At 51.0% G+C, this 17,421-nt stretch overlaps 7 protein-coding genes across 7 annotated transcripts; 4 read left to right on the top strand and 3 right to left on the bottom strand.

Moving 5' to 3' along the window:
* Positions 1-76: 76 nt before the first annotated feature.
* On the bottom strand, positions 77-1,219 carry ASPBRDRAFT_332904 (uncharacterized protein). Its single transcript, XM_067623104.1, has 4 exons — positions 1,084-1,219; positions 982-1,000; positions 845-922; positions 77-784 (listed from the first exon to the last, which is right to left on the bottom strand). The coding sequence occupies exons 1-4, from the start codon at positions 1,123-1,125 to the stop codon at positions 243-245; spliced, it is 681 nt and encodes a 226-aa protein (XP_067474832.1). The 5' UTR covers positions 1,126-1,219; the 3' UTR covers positions 77-242.
* Positions 1,220-2,080: 861 nt separating this feature from the next.
* ASPBRDRAFT_47637 (uncharacterized protein) lies at positions 2,081-4,067 on the top strand. The gene is made up of 4 exons (XM_067625898.1): positions 2,081-2,551; positions 2,663-3,153; positions 3,213-3,286; positions 3,354-4,067. The coding sequence occupies exons 1-4, from the start codon at positions 2,339-2,341 to the stop codon at positions 3,806-3,808; spliced, it is 1,233 nt and encodes a 410-aa protein (XP_067474831.1). The 5' UTR covers positions 2,081-2,338; the 3' UTR covers positions 3,809-4,067.
* A 39-nt stretch (positions 4,068-4,106) lies between these two features.
* On the bottom strand, positions 4,107-4,839 carry ASPBRDRAFT_135050 (carboxymuconolactone decarboxylase family protein; the record flags this gene model as incomplete). Its single annotated transcript, XM_067618672.1, has 2 exons — positions 4,107-4,536; positions 4,688-4,839. The coding sequence occupies 2 exons, from the start codon at positions 4,837-4,839 to the stop codon at positions 4,107-4,109; spliced, it is 582 nt and encodes a 193-aa protein (XP_067474830.1).
* A 1,424-nt stretch (positions 4,840-6,263) lies between these two features.
* ASPBRDRAFT_47635 (uncharacterized protein) lies at positions 6,264-8,297 on the top strand. The gene is made up of 2 exons (XM_067625897.1): positions 6,264-6,545; positions 6,611-8,297. Exons 1-2 carry the CDS (start codon positions 6,510-6,512, stop codon positions 7,946-7,948), a joined length of 1,374 nt encoding a protein of 457 aa, XP_067474829.1. The 5' UTR covers positions 6,264-6,509; the 3' UTR covers positions 7,949-8,297.
* A 1,210-nt stretch (positions 8,298-9,507) lies between these two features.
* On the top strand, positions 9,508-11,547 carry ASPBRDRAFT_68794 (uncharacterized protein). The gene is made up of 2 exons (XM_067629009.1): positions 9,508-10,035; positions 10,102-11,547. Exons 1-2 carry the CDS (start codon positions 9,746-9,748, stop codon positions 11,438-11,440), a joined length of 1,629 nt encoding a protein of 542 aa, XP_067474828.1. The 5' UTR covers positions 9,508-9,745; the 3' UTR covers positions 11,441-11,547.
* Positions 11,548-11,912: 365 nt separating this feature from the next.
* ASPBRDRAFT_47633 (GMC family oxidoreductase) lies at positions 11,913-14,166 on the top strand. Its single transcript, XM_067625896.1, has 3 exons — positions 11,913-12,056; positions 12,115-12,458; positions 12,550-14,166. Exons 1-3 carry the CDS (start codon positions 11,996-11,998, stop codon positions 13,954-13,956), a joined length of 1,812 nt encoding a protein of 603 aa, XP_067474827.1. The 5' UTR covers positions 11,913-11,995; the 3' UTR covers positions 13,957-14,166.
* A 1,186-nt stretch (positions 14,167-15,352) lies between these two features.
* On the bottom strand, positions 15,353-17,046 carry ASPBRDRAFT_161023 (Zn(II)2Cys6 transcription factor). The gene is made up of 4 exons (XM_067619484.1): positions 16,965-17,046; positions 16,399-16,911; positions 16,210-16,347; positions 15,353-16,154 (listed from the first exon to the last, which is right to left on the bottom strand). Exons 1-4 carry the CDS (start codon positions 17,022-17,024, stop codon positions 15,786-15,788), a joined length of 1,080 nt encoding a protein of 359 aa, XP_067474826.1. The 5' UTR covers positions 17,025-17,046; the 3' UTR covers positions 15,353-15,785.
* Between the last annotated feature and the right edge of the window lie 375 nt (positions 17,047-17,421).

Raw genomic sequence — 17,421 nt, 5'->3', positions numbered from 1 at the left:
ATGTGAACCGTCTCAGTTGGTGATAACCTGAAGCTGAGTCCCAAGTGTGTAGTGTCTGTAGGCAGGGAACAAGTAATACCCGCAGGATGTCAAATCCGAGCGGTAGATAGTAGCCGCGTATGCTATCGTAGATGGTTGGCAGTAAGGTGGAATATCAGAGGTGTGAAGAGTGATAAAGCTAATACAAATAGTGCATAAGTTCATTAAGATGACATATGTGACAGTAGCTAACTAGTACAATGTCAGGCGCATTGATAGATACATCGCTGGCTAGCTGTCAGCCCAAGGCGTGCCTGTCCGGACGAGGCGCGGCCAATGGCACGCCGCATCATATGGACGGCCTCGGTCAGCTTGGAGTGTCGAGGAAACTCATGACCACCTTCATGAACGGACACAAAGGCTTGCGACGGATCGCAAAAGCTAGCCATGTTAGCGCCCCCCGTCGGGGCAACCAAGTCATTCTGGCCCCAGATATGGGCGGTGGGGAGGGGGAGACAGCCTGGAGTGGGAGCCAGGCTAAGCTGGGCCAGCTCGGCGTGGCTGGAGGCAGTGGAGAAGAAGACGGCAAAGCGGAACGGCAGCGGGTTCCCTTGTTGCCAACGCTGTAAAAGGCACAGCCCAGCCAGCACGGCCCCCGCGGAGAATGCCATCACTCCGTCAAAGGGCCCCTGATCGTCGATATAACTACTGAACTGGTCCAGCGCCGTGAGGAGTGTGGCGGGGTCATCAGGGTTGTAGAATGCGTAGAAAGCTTGATCGGCTGGCGTTGCCAGGCTTTCTATTCCTGTTAATCTATTAGCACTTAGCAGAGCAGTTGAGATCTTATCGTCATTGCGAGCCGTACCTTCAGCCATTGGAGCCTGCAGGGTACCTTCGACGAACTCAAATTCATGGTCGTCGTCCAGCTCGTGGATGAGCGGGGCTGTGGTGGGTGTTAGTTTAGCGTACTGGACCTGTCAAAAAGAACAGGGTAAACTTTACCAGTCTGCAACTTCATTATCTGCGATAAAACGTATTGTTAGGCCAGACCTGTTTTTTTGCTTATTTCGCGCCCCAGAATAGAGAAACCAAACGGAAACTTACAGCATTGTTGGTGCCATTACCATGAAGACAAATTATCCGCATTGCGCAGGTTTCGGCGAAGCAGGTGTACGGAAATTAGTGTTGAGGGTGAGGAGACGGGCGCCGCGCTTTAGTGCCAACCCTTTGAACAGGTAACCATTGCTCAGCAAGGTATAGCGTTTTATAATCCAGCCAAATGCAACATGTACTCCGGTTGACTTTGGGGCTTTCCTTAGTACGTCCACTCTTCACGCTAACGCATCTCCCAAGCGAGTCTGACACAAGCGAACGTGACACTTGACTAGCGCGTCTTCTATGTGACTAAAATCTTATCAAATAACTAAGTACGGAGTACTAACCATTGCGAGATCTCTGCTCTTTCGGTCTTCATGTGATCTTACATTGCTCTTATATAACATAATGAAGTTTCTGATTTACAAATAATATTAGCTAATTAGAGATCACTGGTAGACTGGTAGAATAATATAGATAAATAATCTTTACATCTGTAGTATATATATTGAATAACGGAGCGATAATCAATGGAAACTGGTTTCTATATAGAAATATAACTATTGGGTCAAAGGCCCTTATACTTAGCCTATGGCAGGTATTTTCACTGGTGGATAGATGCGACAAGCTGCCTTAGGCTGATATAACTAGTTAACTACGTGCCGCGCCGCCTTGCTTATTCATTTAATCATCTAGTAGAAAGCTCTACAGCCAATAAGGAACAGTTTAAGTTGGATATTATTCTCCTAGAAAAGCGAGCAGGGATATCGAGAATTGGCATTACAGATAGCATGTACGGACAAAATCACCGCAGTGAACCTGTTTGGTTCTCATAGGCGGATCAACAAGGCTGACTAGCAGCGCAATTGGTCCCGTCCGTCCGTGTCTCTGCTGATCCTACTTGGGGGCCGGATCCTAAGCCCGCAGACAAGCACAGCCTTTCAAAGTCTCACGCCCCCTCCTTGTCATCAGAAAGGTGCCGTGCTTGTTCAGCAGCGATGCACAAATTCAACTAGCCTCCGCTCATCCCCCTCTTCGAAACTTGGTAGCATCTCCAAGGCTTTTTTTTGGAGGGGAACAATCATCACCACCTGCCCGCCGCTGGTGGGTTGCCTGTCTCTCAACCTATCATATCTACATGCGGGCAAATTTCACATTAAGCTATCGCATGCACGTTAAAGGTTGAACGTGGCACATGCCCGATATCTGAGTCACTATCATCCCTGTTGTACCTCATTACGATCTCTACCCATACTGTCCACCCATGTCGCATCAACTCGCTCCCTTGCCGCGTGCTGCGGTGGACGATGACACTTCCGCAGGCATCAGGGGTTTCTTCATCTTCATCACTATCATTACGATCCTCTCGATTTCGCTTCGCTTCTGGTCGCGATGCCTCCGCAGCAATGCAGGACGCGGGGCGGGTAGACATACTCAGCGTCTGTGGTGGGATGATTGGGCCGCTCTAGCAGCCGTGGTAAGTAACTGTCATTGATCTTTTCCAAGAGAAAGCAGTCGTGACAAGAGAACGAAGAGCCAGAAAATGGAGACTATGAGTATGCACAACACTAACTTCTCTCCATGACAGCCCTGGATCCTCGCCCTCTGCGGACTGGCATTTGCCATGGGCTACTATGGCCTGGGCCACCACTCTCAATTTGTCGCCCCAAAAGATCAGTTCATCTTCATTAGGTTATTGTACGCAGTCTACTACATCTACGATATCGGCCTCTTCTTCACCAAGCTCTCGGCCATCCTGTTCCTCTCTCGCATCTTTCCCTGGCACGCCAATGCCAAATGGTTCAACTACACCATTGTAGCGACCCACTGCCTCAACTGCGCCTGGTTAGTCGGAATCGTCTTTGGCACCGTATTCCGGTGCCATCCCATCGAGATGGGCTGGAATCCCACATTACCGGGACACTGCGGCACCACCAGTGCCCTTTGGCTGGGCAGCGCAATTCCCAGCGTCATCATTGACCTTATCATCTTGTTGCTGCCCCTGCCGAAGATCTGGACCTTGCAAATGACGACCTCGCGCAAGATTGCCATTATCGGAGTCTTTGTGGTTGGATACAGGTAAAGTGTTGGCCCGCGACAATGATTATCGCGTCATGTTACTAAGTAAGACCATACAGTGTCATTGTCGTTTCCATTGGCCGACTCATCACAGTTCTGCTGACGGGTGAATCCTTAAACTCGGATATTACCTGTACGTCATGAGTTTGCAATCCGTTTCACCCTATCATCACTAACTAAATATGTCTTGTTGTTCATAGACTCAGTCGTTCATCTAGCCTACTGGGTCGGTGCCGAAGCGCCCATCACCCTGCTGTGTATTTGCTTGCCGCCCATGACTGCGTTAGGCCGACATCTAGCGAACAACTACTTTTTCAAGGTGTCCAGCAAAATCCAATATCTGTTGAGCACCTTCAAGGGCAGCAAAGGCACTGCCGCATCACGGAGTTACACCGCACCGAACTCACAACTGCAGAGTGTTGGGATGCACGCGGGTTCCATGAAAAAGAGCGTGGACAATGACGGCCACAGCCTGCAATCACAGGAGAGCTCTACGCAGCTCTTCCCCCAAGATGAGCAATATTATGCGCGTGCTAGAGCTGATGTTTCTCACCTTCGCTCGGATAGTCATGGTACAGCCCCGCCGACTAACTCTGGCAATGCTGGCATTCGGGTAGACAGTGTTGTGACTGTCACGGAGCGGTTGAGAAAATAGTTGATTTGGATATTAAGGTCATTGTTCATTTGAAATGTATATTGTGTTTCTTTATAACTTATTCCTTGCTTTGGATTGATGGTAAATGTATTGATACCTTGGTGGATCAGGAGTTGAGTATATTCCTGTCAAATCCTGTTTTCCACTGCAGCCAAGAAGGCATGCCTTGTACTGTGTGCTAATTTACATTGCAACGATCTCATGGATATTGCACTCCAATGGTATTTATCAAATTAAATTATATAAACGTATGCGGAATAACAACATCATATTCTATTATTATTACATACAAAGTACCCTATGCATCCTCCTTAATCCACCGCTGAGTATCCCCATTAATCTGATCCAGCAACGAAACCCATCTATAACCAGCCACCGTGTGCGCAATCCCCACCAGTTCCGACTTCCCCATGACCGACACCGCTTCTTTCCAAGTATCGTCATCGAGCGGCGTCTTCAGATCGGTAAGAATGCGACCGAGACGATACGCCATTTCCTCTTCCGCGGACAGATCCGCCGGGACTTTCCCAGCCAAGGCATCCTCGAATTGCTCCTGGGAAAGGCCGCATTTCGAGCCGATCTTGCGATGGCAATAGGTGACGTAGGGCACGTCCAGCACTGAGGAGAGGCCGAGAATGGCCAGCTCTCGATTGCGAGGCTTGACGGTGCCGGGCGCATACAGTGTCTTGGCCATGGCGAAGAATTGGCCGACAAATGCCGGGTTATAGCTGCATTGATGGGTTAGCTTCAGTGGCCTTTAGTTCAAGGAGTAAGTGGGTGTTAGTTTGCCCAGCGCCGGTCTAGGCAACTTGGCAAATAGGGCCTAGCGAGCGGGCATTCGTGCTGCAATGATACACAAGAAAATGAAGGCTGCCATACCTCAGCGATGCATAGCATCCAAGCAGAGAGCTGCCGTCTTCTTCAATCCACTGAAACGGGATGTCACCCTGGTGCATCACGGTCAATGCATCTTGGATGGTTTGCTTGGAAGCAGCGTGCTCGTTCTCGTCGTATGGGAAGCGATGGGCCATGGTGGATGTACAGTGATTCTGGCTCTGTGTTCTATGATGGATAAAGCTTGACTGTATAGCAAGGAAATGGACGGATGTCCGTATACTGCCAAGTTTCACACCTGTCGGGGTTCGCAAAGCCTACCTCGGTTGAGTGATTTGACTACTAGATAGGCTACAGATGAAGTGTACTGCTGCCTGGCAGGCTACTGTTCTGTTTCTCGGCAGACATACAGATTATGCACCTGTAGCGCTTAGCTTGGGGGCCAAAATAAAATGGGGATGATTCTTGGGTGCAATAACAATCCCCAGCCGAGGGCTCTCAGAGGCTCCGCTTCAAGGTGATGTGATCTCGGAGGCGGGCCAACTGTGGGCATATCTCGTCGATCTTATAGGCGCCCTTCGACCACTCAGGTCCCACTCTACAACACAGTTTCCCTGCCTCAAGCACACCAATTTAGTGGCATGCACCTATCATTTTCTTCAATGCGGTCAGCTGTTAGCACTCGGGGAGGTAGCCTCAGTCGAGGAGAGTGGGTTTGTTGTCGAGAGTGCAAAACCAGCCTTGGAGAATAAAGGCTATGATCATAGTCATTGTAAAATCCAAGATAGAAGAAAATAACATAATTCAGGATGAACACAGAATTGATCCTTCCAAAGGAGGATCAATTAACTTGATTCCTCTCACAAATGGATACTGTAGTTTTCTCTTGCTGGACTGTTCCCGAGTCTGTGCTCGAGACTGTGCTCAAGACTGTGCTCAAGACTAGTATCAATCACGTTCGCCAATCTAACAAAGAATGAACTTAATACTCATCATCAACCCTTTGCAAAGTACCTATTCCTGCACCCACCCCGGCATACAGGCTAACAAAATTACCAGAGCCCGCTGACAGGAATGAGATGGTTGGCCCGCATATCGATCCATCCGTAGTCCAATCATGAAGCCACCCCGACAAAGCCCCGAGAAGTCTGCAGGGTCGAGAGGCCGGCATAATGGGTGGGGTGCCTTGCAGTGTTCTGACAAGCTGAGCTCATGACCCCTCCCCAGCCATTCGTCAATGGTGTACTCTTTAATGTCAGACTCTTCATAACCCCCTCGGTAGAGTTACTCCGTAGTCATACACTTGACGTGGAAAGACCAGGACCCCTCCCTCTAACTTTTTGGCCCCATATTGCGGGTAAATTAGCTCGGTCAACTGCGGGAAGACGTGGCACAGTTCCTGCCTGCGGCCCGCAGTGCCATTTCCTACTATTCTTCGAATAGCCACGACTAACTAAACTTGGAAAGCGGTTCGTGAAGTTGCAATATGGAGAGCGCTAACGCAATTTACAGTGGGGGCCAAAAAAACAATGAGGGGGTTCAGATAGATCATTTCCGATGCAACAGGATCTATACAAAAACAGCTAAGATCTGCGTACAGCCATGTCAACCCCGAGAGCCTCGTTGTTGCAATTATGCCATTATGCCTGGGGCTAACCAGGCAGATTTATCAGCTGTCAAACTTGCGCCGCAATCTCAGCAGCTCGCCAAGCCCTCTGCAAGCACAGGATCGGCTCTGAATACTGCCTTCCCAAGCATCCCCTGCATATTAGTGAACATCATCCATGTAAATTGACATTTCGGATAATTTCATATCAGTAACGAGAATTGCATAATCGATCTATACAGTTTCACCCAAAAAAGGAAAATGACATCGTCACAACAGCCCTTGAACATCGTTGTCGTAAGCTCTACCTGCACTTCTATCTACACCGAACTGTAGCAACGTTGACAACTGACGTTTCGCAGATCGGAGGCTCGCTGGCGGGACTAATGACCGCCGTGGCACTGAAGCAAAACGGACATAATGTGACCGTCATCGAAAAAGAAGACAATGAACGCGAAAGCCACATGGCTGGCGTTTGTCTCGGACCAGATGCGGTGGAATATCTTGAAAAGTACGATCGCATTGAGGGCGTCTTCTCGCACCAGTCGCGTCGCGTTCAGGCTCTTGTCGGCGACGACAAGCTGAAAACCTTTGTCAATGGCCGTCGGGAAATCACGAACTGGGATACCATGTACTACCGGCTTCGTTCCAACTTTGACGGCTATATAAGCGATACCTACCCTACATCCCCTCCGTCCGCCCCGGCAGATGGGCAGGCTCTGTATTATTCTCAGAGGGAGGTTCTCGACATTCAACGCGAGATACAACCTAACGACGAGGACGATGACGACAACAACGAGAAGAAGACGACCATGAGCCTCACATTGCTGGACCGCAAATCGGGAGACACGGCCACTATACACGCCGACCTGGTAATCGGTGCAGACGGCCCGGATTCTTTTGTACGGAAGAAGTACCAAGGCCACGTGGAACGGAAATACGTTGGCTATATTGCTTGGAGAGGAACAGTCCCCGAGAGTGAGGTGTCGGAAGAAACCCGTCACCTTTTCAGACGCAGCATCACCGTGTCGATGATGGAGAAGCAGCACTGCATCATGTACACCATCCCTGGCAAGAATGGATCGCTCGAGCCCGGCGAAAGATATCTCAACTTTCTCTGGTACACCAACGAGACGGAGGAATCTTTGAACGAAATTCTAAAAGACGGCCTCGACGGCCATCGCCATCACAACATTGTCCCGGCCGGCCGTGTGCGACAAGATATCTGGGATGAACGAACGAGGCAAGCCAAGGCGCTGCCACTCAGCAAACCTATGCTGGAGGTCTTTCTCAAGATTAAACGCCCTTTTATCCAAGTCATCACCGATTTCTGCTCCCACCAGGCATCCTTTGAAGATGGCAAGGTCCTGTTAGTTGGCGACGGACTGTCGCTGTTCCGTCCGCACACAGCCTTCAGCGGCACCCAGGCGGCGTTTCATGCCCTGCGCACGGCGGAGTTCGTCAATGGCCAGACGAGCCTGCAACAGTGGGAGAGCACGGTTCTGAGGTACTCGCGGCTGCACTACCTGCAGAGCAACTGGTATGGAGACTTTTACCAGTACCCCTTGTCGACGGCCCTCGTGGCTGCGGTGCGCTACTGGGCCATGTGCGCCGTCGATCGCGTCTTGTCCTGGTTCAGCGGCGATGCTCCGCTCTTGCGCACAGGCACATTCAAGGCCGAGGCGTACGACGACGAATGAAGCAGTTTACTCAGGGCGGTGTCATTTTACCCCAGCCAGGACGTCTCTAGTAGCTAGAGGTCAAGTAGGTGGACTAGGTACTTGTTTACCGCAGAATGTAGTGTTGCATTGGGTGCTGGCGAGGATGTTGACATGAGGAGCAAAGAGTTCATGCTTGGTTGGCCTTGCGCATAATTATTATTCGATTGGCGATGCTTTCTACAGTTTAAGATTCTGGCCTGTATAATGGATATACATATTTAGTTTATTTTTCTTTTGCTTTCTTGGTCGTTATTTCCAGACAGTCAACCACTGATGCAAGCGATTATATGAGACATGCTCCTTCAATAGAAAAGACTATCAATTGCATACAGTAGCCATCTAGATCACTATACTGCGTTTTTGACACTTTTGCAAAGACCAATTCGCACTCGAAAAGCCAGCGAGTATAGAATGATTTGATCAGTATTAATTATTATTTCCTATATAGTCGGAGGTCATATAATCTCTACAGGATATCACACTATATATAATGAGTAGAGCTTGTGTAAACGAGCCCCTAGAACAGGGCTTTCTGATCTTCAACATCGGTAATATATATTGTCCGGAAACAGTCCGCGGATAAGGCAACTTTCGGACTGTTCATGATATAATATTATATTGATATAAAACTCCATTTCAGCATTTTTCCCAATATTAAAGCCCACATTGATTCATTCCCCAATATAGACAGTTTTGTATGGGAAGATGTCAAGAATATTGCGGTTTTCAAGTAGTAATGGAAGTTGTGCCGCGTAGCTATTTTAGAGGGTTCCATACTTATAGTTAGTTATCGGTGGCTGCTTATGTTAGCGATCTAATGTACTCGAATATCTTTCTCTGCATCGTGGACCTGTTTAACCTCTCTACGAGGAGAGATTATGCGTAATGTTGGACCAGGCAGTGCGAGTGAGCCGTCATCAGGCTGTTCCGTCCTTGCGGCTGCGCAATGCTGCCCGATCTTAGCGAGGTGTCTAGTCACAAAGGGCTCTGAGTGAACCGAGCAACTACTCCCCGTGTCTAGTGTCTTTATCCCGTTGGGGCTGTGGTCCGTCCCCTGTCCAGTGTCCACCGGTCAGTCAGCACTAACCACGAACCGCAAGTCTGGCGGTTGACGGGGGCTTGGCAGTGCAGATCGGGGTGGTTAGGCTCTGGCTAGAACCACCACCACCGGTGGTCTGTGGACTGCAATTGACTTTTAATTGAGGATAAATTGGGGATTTTTTTATCCACCGACCAGGATGTGCACATTAACCACCCTAAGATTCGCCTTTCCGCCCCTCTAGGTGAGTGCTTGGTAAGATGCACGGAACTGTCAGCATAACGACGGTGATGTTGTTGCGATGCGCCCGTAGCCCGACTAACTAGTGCCAAGGGGGTGGGGTGGCACAACAAGGCTGTGATAAAGAGCGCCTGTCCACTAACTTCTTAGTCAATAAACTAGTTGCTTGCTGTCTAATCCCTGTATGTTGGGTGATCTACGGTTACATGGGTGAACTCTTAATTCCCGTCGCGCGCCCGTCAGCGAACGGTGGTGGCACAACAAGGCTATGGTGAAGATAAAAAGTGCTGTCCATTAACTCGTTAATTAGTTACTGTCTATTACCTATTTACGATATGCTATGATCTACTATTTCAGTTTACACTGGAGACCTTTTTGATCCCCCACACAAACCTGTCAGCACCACTGCTGTAGTCCAACCCACTTCCCCCCCTTCCTGGCTTGAATCCTGCCGATGCTCCTACACACGGACCAGTTAGCCTAAGTGTACCTGCATCATGCCGTCGACACAGACAGCTGCTTCATCGACAAGCGATCATGTCGAAAAAGGCCTACCCAATATCACGTCTGCGTCTGCCGACGCTGTCACCGGGCGCAAGATCACGGGTGTTGCGTGGTTCGTGGTCAACGTTGCCCTGCTGTCCGCGACGTTTCTGTATGCCCTCGACAATACTGTGACCGCAACGGTGCGGCCGGCCATTGTCGACACATTCGGCCACCGCATGGACATGCTCCCATGGGTTTCAGTGGCATATCCCATGGGGGAACTGGGCACCAACCCCATCTGGTAAGATAATCCAGCAGCAGTGCACATTACATTTGGCGGACCACCAACTAACCCTCTTGTTTCCAGGGCGAAGCTCAACAAGTTCCTGGACGGCAAATTGGTCTTTCTCGCCGCCCTGCTGATCTTCGAAGTAGGATCTGCGGTGATTGGCTCCGCGTCGTCGATTGAGGCTGTCATCGTGGGTCGCGCTCTGGCTGGCTCCGGCGGCTCCGGCATCTACGTCGGCACCATTAGCATGATCACCGGAATGACCACGGCCAAAGAACAAAACCAATATCTCAACATTGTCGGCATGGCCTGGAGCCTGGGAACCATCCTGGGCCCCATTATTGGATCCGCGTTTGCTGATTCGTCGGCCACCTGGCGATGGGCGTTTTACATCAACATCTGCGTCGCCGCCGTGGCCGCCCCCGCGTGTATCTGGATCATGCCTTCGGCGCCACCGAGCGTGTCTCTGGGGATTCTGGATGTGATTAAAGCGTTTGACCATCTGGGTGCTGTGCTGTTTCTTGGCTCGGTCGTATCGACCGTCATGCTGCTAGGCTTTGGCGGCGTCGTGTACAACTGGGATAGCAGCCAGATGATTGGACTGTACGTTGCCACTGCCGTGCTCTGGATCATCTTTGCGCTGCAGCAGAAATTCCACCTTCTTACATCGGATCGCATCTTCCCCGTGCAATTCTTCAAGGACCCCTTCGCGATCGGCCTGTGGATCTGGACGATTGTCGCCATTTCGGACATCGTCGTCACCATCTACACGCTTCCGCTCTTTTTCCAGTTTGTGCTGCATGATTCGTCGATGCGTTCGGCAGTCTACACCCTGCCATTTGTGGCATCTGTTGTGGTCAGTGCCGGCATCAGCGGGGGACTTCTGCCCAAGCTCCCATGGTACAAGTGCTGGTTCGTCTGGGCCAGTGCGCTGCTCCTCATCAGCAACGGCCTGCTGTCCAGCATCCACACGGGCACATCTCGGGCTACCCTTTGTGGCTATACCATCATCCAGGGCTTCGGCGTCGGACCCGTCATTCAGCTGGGCTATACCGTGGGCCAGTTGAAGCGCCCCCAGGCGGCCCGAAAGGACATTACGGCGTTCTTCTCCTGTGCGCAGATGGGTGGTCTCGCCTTGTCACTGGGCATCGCCACGTCAATTCTGATCAACCATGCCACGCAGGAGATCTCGCCTATGATACCAAATGTGCCTCTTAGTGAAATTCGAGGCGCCATTGATGGAGCGGAGAGTACCTTGTTTGCGTCGTTGTCCGATCAGGTTCGTGCTCAGGTCACCAATGCAGTTACGCAGAGTGTGGCCTCTGTGTTTTATCTGAACATCTTTGGTGCAGCGCTTGGCTTCCTCATTGCCCTTCCTATGAAATTTGAGAAGCTGGATTTTGCCGCGCTGCAATAACGCACATGTCTGCTCCAAGCTGACTTGAATTTACGTCACTCTACTGTTAGCATGATAGAACTGTAATTTCCCACTTCAATGAATATTAATTACTCATAATTTTTGTATGTATCCTAACGCAGTGCTACATCAAGTGCATCATAGAAAGATGTGAGATAGAGTAAGATTTCGAATATCCAGGCAGAATCAATCAACTAAAATAGCGCATGGGCAACCTTCGGACCTATTCACAGGGGCGTGGCGCAATATTCCCCACGAGGAACCCTAGTCATTAACCGTGGGCGCTGTATATCCGGCCATAATCTGAGACCGCCGTCCGTTGCTGACCGCAGATAGTGTGGGTAACCAGCCAGGCAGCCTTGTCCAACAGAATCAGATGGTTGGCTCTCGAGACTGGCAGGGATCCACGCGGCATAAAACATCCAGCGGGGTGAATGCCAGCCGGGCCACCGACCCGAAGCTATTAAGCCTAGCGTGATCCCATCCATTTGCGCGCAGGTCGTTCCATCCCCATCCCCATCCCCTCCACGCCATCACATTCAACAAACAAACAATATGGGCATCTACACTCAACTACCCGAGGGCATTGACGAGGTCGACATCATTGTCGCTGGCGGTTCGTTCACCCACCTCTTCTGGTCACCATCACTTTATACTAACCAGCTCCTCGTTAGGCGGTACTGCGGGGTGCGTCGTTGCGTCCAGGCTCGCTGATGCTGACCCCTCGCTGTCCATCCTTGTCATTGAGGGCGGACAGAGCAATAAGGGCAACCACTTGCTTGCGTTCCCACTCCTATTCCCAACGGCTCTGCTTCCTACCAGTACCGCAACCCTGTTCTACAAGGGCAATGCGGAGCCACAGCTGGACAACCGCGAAATGATTGTCCCCACCGGTGGTGTTCTGGGCGGAGGTTCGTCCATCAACTTGATGATGTACAGTCGTGCGCAACGCCATGATTGGGATTCGTGGGCCACTCCCGGATGGTCAACTGATGAAATGATCCCATTTTTGAAAAAGGTAGGTGATTCAATTGTGAAAGCTGCGCTCTGTCACCTTTGCGGCCTTGCCATTCTATACTACAGTGTTGACTAACCCGCCATTACTGCAGCTTGAGACGTATCATGGCCCTGGCCCGGAGTCTGTTCATGGAAAAGACGGCCCTATTGTGGTGTCTCCGGGAACGTTCTACTCTGAGCGTATGGCAGATCAATTCATTGCTGCCGCCAACGAAGTAGGCTACCCGACGGTCAAGGATCTGCAAGACCTCGACACCAGCAACGGCGTTCAACGTGCCCTCCGCTTTGTCGGTACCGATGGCCGCCGTCAGGATGCCGCCAGTAACTACTTGCATCCGAAGCTGGAAGATGGAGCACACCCTAACCTCCACGTCCTCGTTGAGACCAAGGTAATCAAGATCCTCTTCGAGGGCAAACGAGCTGTGGGTGTGGAGTTCAAGCCCAATCCTGCCTTCCAAAAGGACAACAACACCGGTGTGCAACGCGTCAAGGCCAGGAAGCTTGTTGTTGGTTCCTGTGGCGCTCTCGGAACCCCATTGCTGCTCGAGAGATCCGGTCTCGGCGACGAAGCCGTTCTCAACAAGGCCGGCGTTCCGGTTGTCTCCCATATCCCTGGAATCGGCCGGGATTACCAGGACCACCATCTCCTAATCCAGGCATACAACAGTGCCTTGGAGCCGACCGAGACGTTTGACGCCCCCCTGGCCGGTCGAATCAACATGGAAGAGTTAATCAAAACCAACGCGCCAATCACGGGCTGGAACGGCCAAGATGCCTCCTGCAAGCTGCGTCCCACCGAGGCCGATGTCACTGCCCTGGGACCTGAATTCGAAGCGGCATACGCACGGGACTATCTCTCCACTCCAAACAAGCCCCTGGCACTAATGGCCCTGTTGGGTGGCTTCCCTGGTGATCCTACCACCATCGAGGCAGGCCAATACTTCGCGACCTCTTTGTTCACCGTCTACCCCTACGCCCGAGGCCACGTCCACATCACCAGCCCCGATCCCGACGCGGCAATCGACTTCGAGACTGGATTCCTGAAGAGTGATTTAGACGTCAAGAAGCTCATCTGGGCATACAAAAAGCAGCGAGAAATCGTGCGCCGAATGGATGTTTACCGCGGAGAGTTTGTCGGCTCGCACCCGCCGTTTGCCGAGGACTCCGCCGCGGCCCTGGTCAAGCTGGACAAGCCGAATGACAAGAACATCGCTAATATCCAGTACACTGCCGAGGACGACAAGGTCATTGAGGGCTGGGTGCGCAAGAATGTCGGTACTACCTGGCACTCCCTGGGTACTTGCAAGATGGGCCCATTGGCTGATGGCGGCGTGGTGGATGCGGACCTCAATGTTCATGGTATCGAAGGATTGAAGCTCGTGGACCTGAGCATCGTTCCTCAGAACATTGGCGCAAACGCGGCTACCACTGCATATGCTATAGGTGAGAAGGCAGCTACTATCATTATGAAGGACCTTGGGCTTGCTGGCAGCCAGTGAACTGCTGCGCAGTAAGGGCTACGGCTTTAGATTAATGTGGTCGCATGTGTGCACTTTCCCCACAGCTGACATATTCTTCTCAAAGCCGAATACATGTATTTATCTCTTTAGTTAAAGCAACTACTACTTCAACATAAGACTGCGCTAATTCCGTCTATATGTAAGCGTGACAGTTTATCCAAGTTGCGATAACACAGATTCTTTGCTTAGTGGGTTTATGTATAAGACGCGCCCGTAGAGTATTCGCCCGCAGTAGTACATTTCTCACGCAAAATTTGTTCCCAGGAAAACTATCTGCGTCTCTGTGACGTAATAGGTGGTAGTCGGCTTTAGCGTATGATGCTGAAAGTCGTCTTGGATTTGTCAAATCATATATTCAATACAGGGAATAACTAAACATCGCATATGTATCCTTTCTCGATGACAAGTTCGCCTGTGTCAAACTGAAGGACCCAGAGCCCACGCCCGAACCGATATCATCCACCCTGTTGGAATCATCCGATCTTCCACCCAGTAGAGATCCAAAAAGAAAATCTCCTGTATGTCATCCTCGCAGGAAGAGATGAAAGAGAGACCTGAGTAGAAGGGGAGGGGCCTAGTTCTATCATACCGTCCCGGTATTATTCCAACCGGACGGCTAAGGGAATATCAGCTATTTTGTAGACCTGGAAGGTTCAAAAACCTCGTCGTCCGACTCTGACCCACTCGCAATGACCCCAGGGTAGTAGGGTGGTATTCTACGCCTAGGGAGACCTGTTCCAAGATCGTGAAACCCAGCTCGTCGCACCGGATCCATCACCTGTTTTGGGTCTTTTAAGATGCCTCTGTAGCAGCTGTAATACCTGCTGTCTTCGGGGTCGGTTGGTCCAGTCTAACTTGAGATTCCGCAGAACGAACGGCATGGCGAACGCCTGCAAATCGTCGCAGCTGGTTGACAAGGATAGCTCGCCATCTAAGGTGAGATGGTCCGGGATATTCGCCAAACAGCCCTGGGTGAGCTGTAGAAAGGGGCTAGGCAATGTAGTCTTAGCAAGTTGCGCTCACGATCATACCCCCTTCTGCTGTGGTGACGGCTGAATGGCATCCATCGTGAGCGGTCGCACTGACTGTCGAGGGATCAATACGGATGAAGGTAATGATGATGCTGCGCTTCTCCTGACAGTACACCGAGATGTTTTGTAGGTGCCACTTGTGGTGGGGACAGATTGTAAGCCGCACAGGGGAAGGCAGCAAAGGTGAAAGAACATGAAGAGAGTAACAACAAGGAGGGCAGAAGAAGACAGATGGCGAGGACAGTTCTTATCTCCGCGTCTGTGTCAGATGATGAATGCTGACCGGTTGTTTTCTGTTTCATTCAGGTAAACCAACCTATAAAGGCAGAATGCCATAGTCCCCCCCCCCGAGCAATTCGAACAAGAAGCAGGGTGTCTCGCCGATGTCTGTGAGTGAAAAAAATATGCCGCTGAAAACAACCAACCATAACGAGCGGCCAACATATACCCCGTCGCGACTCTCAATGGCGTTGCGTCTTTGGGGGCTACAAGGGACATCTGAATGCCAACAGATCGTATTTGAGTCGATGGATACTATCAAACAGATGACAGACGATCTCTGTGCTAGCGTTCCATACCACTTTGTATCTGAGGAGGTGACATTCACGGCTGTGGTTCGCCTGCTGTGGCCTTTGTTCGTCGCAGGCGACTGTGCGGGTTCAGATCCCGCTACTAAGGACTGGATCATCCAGACTTTGGAGCTGATTGGGAATATGGCGGGAATTCAACAAGCACTTGATATGGCGCAGATGCTGAGGAACGGACATACTCGGAATATTATCCCAGGGTCCTGTAGACGTGGTATGTGTCCCTATGAAGAGGAATTTGGGGACGGAATTTGGAATTACTCTGTGTGTGATCAACGACAGAGTATTGCCAATGCGGGCCAAGGGACATGGCCCAGGATCTCAAGTCAGTGTCGATATGGAGGGCCTTGCTGATCAGAGAGCGCAAAGTTTCGATGTCATCATCAGCCACGGCGGCGTTGTCAACTTCGACGGAGAGGTCATGTAGCTGTATCAGTATGTCGTAGAATGTCTCCATTGGCTGGGAATCCTTATCCCTCTTTTCTCGTGCTAGTCTTGTTAAAGCCGTGATCTTGGGTGAATTGTACCTCTGGGATCGCCTAAAAATGCTGCTGATTGCCTGATAAATATAGATGAGAGACAGAACGGGAACATTAAGGAGGTACTATACGCACATTCTGCAAGCGTATTAATGTAAACAACTCAAGTCCTGCTGCCGAGTTCAACTGCTCCATGCCTCGTAGTTCAACAAGCTTTGTCGCTCCTCGCACATGCTGCGTCCACCCCTGCGTTAGACTCGAGCATGCGTTCAACTAGCACCTGAATTAGACTAGCAGGCCTGCAATCAATTGAGCCAGTCTTACCTCATACATGCCAAGCAATATAACAGCTCCCAGAGTGGAGTCAGAGGTCGCCGATACTGGGTCCCCTAATGCGTTATTAGTGGCAACCAGGGCCCTGCCGTACTGCTCCCCTGCCGCGCGCTTTAGTTCGGGAAGCCGGTTGATTCTCGCCATGCTTTCGAGCCCTGCAGCTTTGATTGTGGCTTGAAGTGCAGGAGAAGGGTTCGTGCTCAGCAGGTGGGGCAGGTACGAAAGTAGGCCCTGGACTCGCGTTGTACCGACATAGTACGTGAAGATATGTGACATGACTCGATCGTCGATCGTAGTAGGCGGAGGCCGTATCGAGGCAGGAGAAGGAGACTTTTCCGTAGACGGCGACTTGCGTTGTCTTCGGGCAATCGTCCGTCGACCTTTGACTTTCACGGTAATCTCGTCGGTTTGATCACAGATTCGTAGCGTGTTGGGATCACGATACCCCGAGCACGCCTGGTTGATCCTCAGGCATTGTGTACACGACGGGCGACGCCGATCACACTGTTTAGTCAGTACGCCAGCAATCATCAACAGCCTCAAGGCGCACCACGTACGATGAGTCGTCGTGTCCTGCACAAGGCACATCCCAGCCCTGGTTTCCCCGGGTAAACCATGGTGATAGCGCTATGTGTGGACACAGTTAACTTTCCCAGAAGGGTAAGCAGTTCGGAGACCCGAGTTTGGAGGTGCTTGGCTCTGAGCAAGTGGGACTTAGCTGCCTTTAAAGCCGACCAAGCAAGTCGGGCATAAAGCTAGCAGTAAGCACTAGCAGCCGTGGTTGTGGGGGGCCCTGGATGCAATTGGGTCGAGTTTCCGAAACTCTATCTTCAATCCGCTGGCTTAGCCCGAAACCCAGCCCCGGTTTGCAGAACATGAAGCAATCCCGGGGATGGTCCTTGTCGCTGCAGACTATGGCGAGGCTGAATACTGCATCATCCCGATCAATATGCCATTATGGGTTAAGTCAGTGGTTTGTATAGCCTCAGTCTGGAGGGTATATGAACAAGATGC

Source organism: Aspergillus brasiliensis (genome assembly GCF_001889945.1).
Source record: "Aspergillus brasiliensis CBS 101740 unplaced genomic scaffold ASPBRscaffold_15, whole genome shotgun sequence".
NCBI classification, from domain to species: domain Eukaryota; kingdom Fungi; phylum Ascomycota; class Eurotiomycetes; order Eurotiales; family Aspergillaceae; genus Aspergillus; species Aspergillus brasiliensis.
This window is presented reverse-complemented; position numbering and strand designations above follow the sequence as displayed.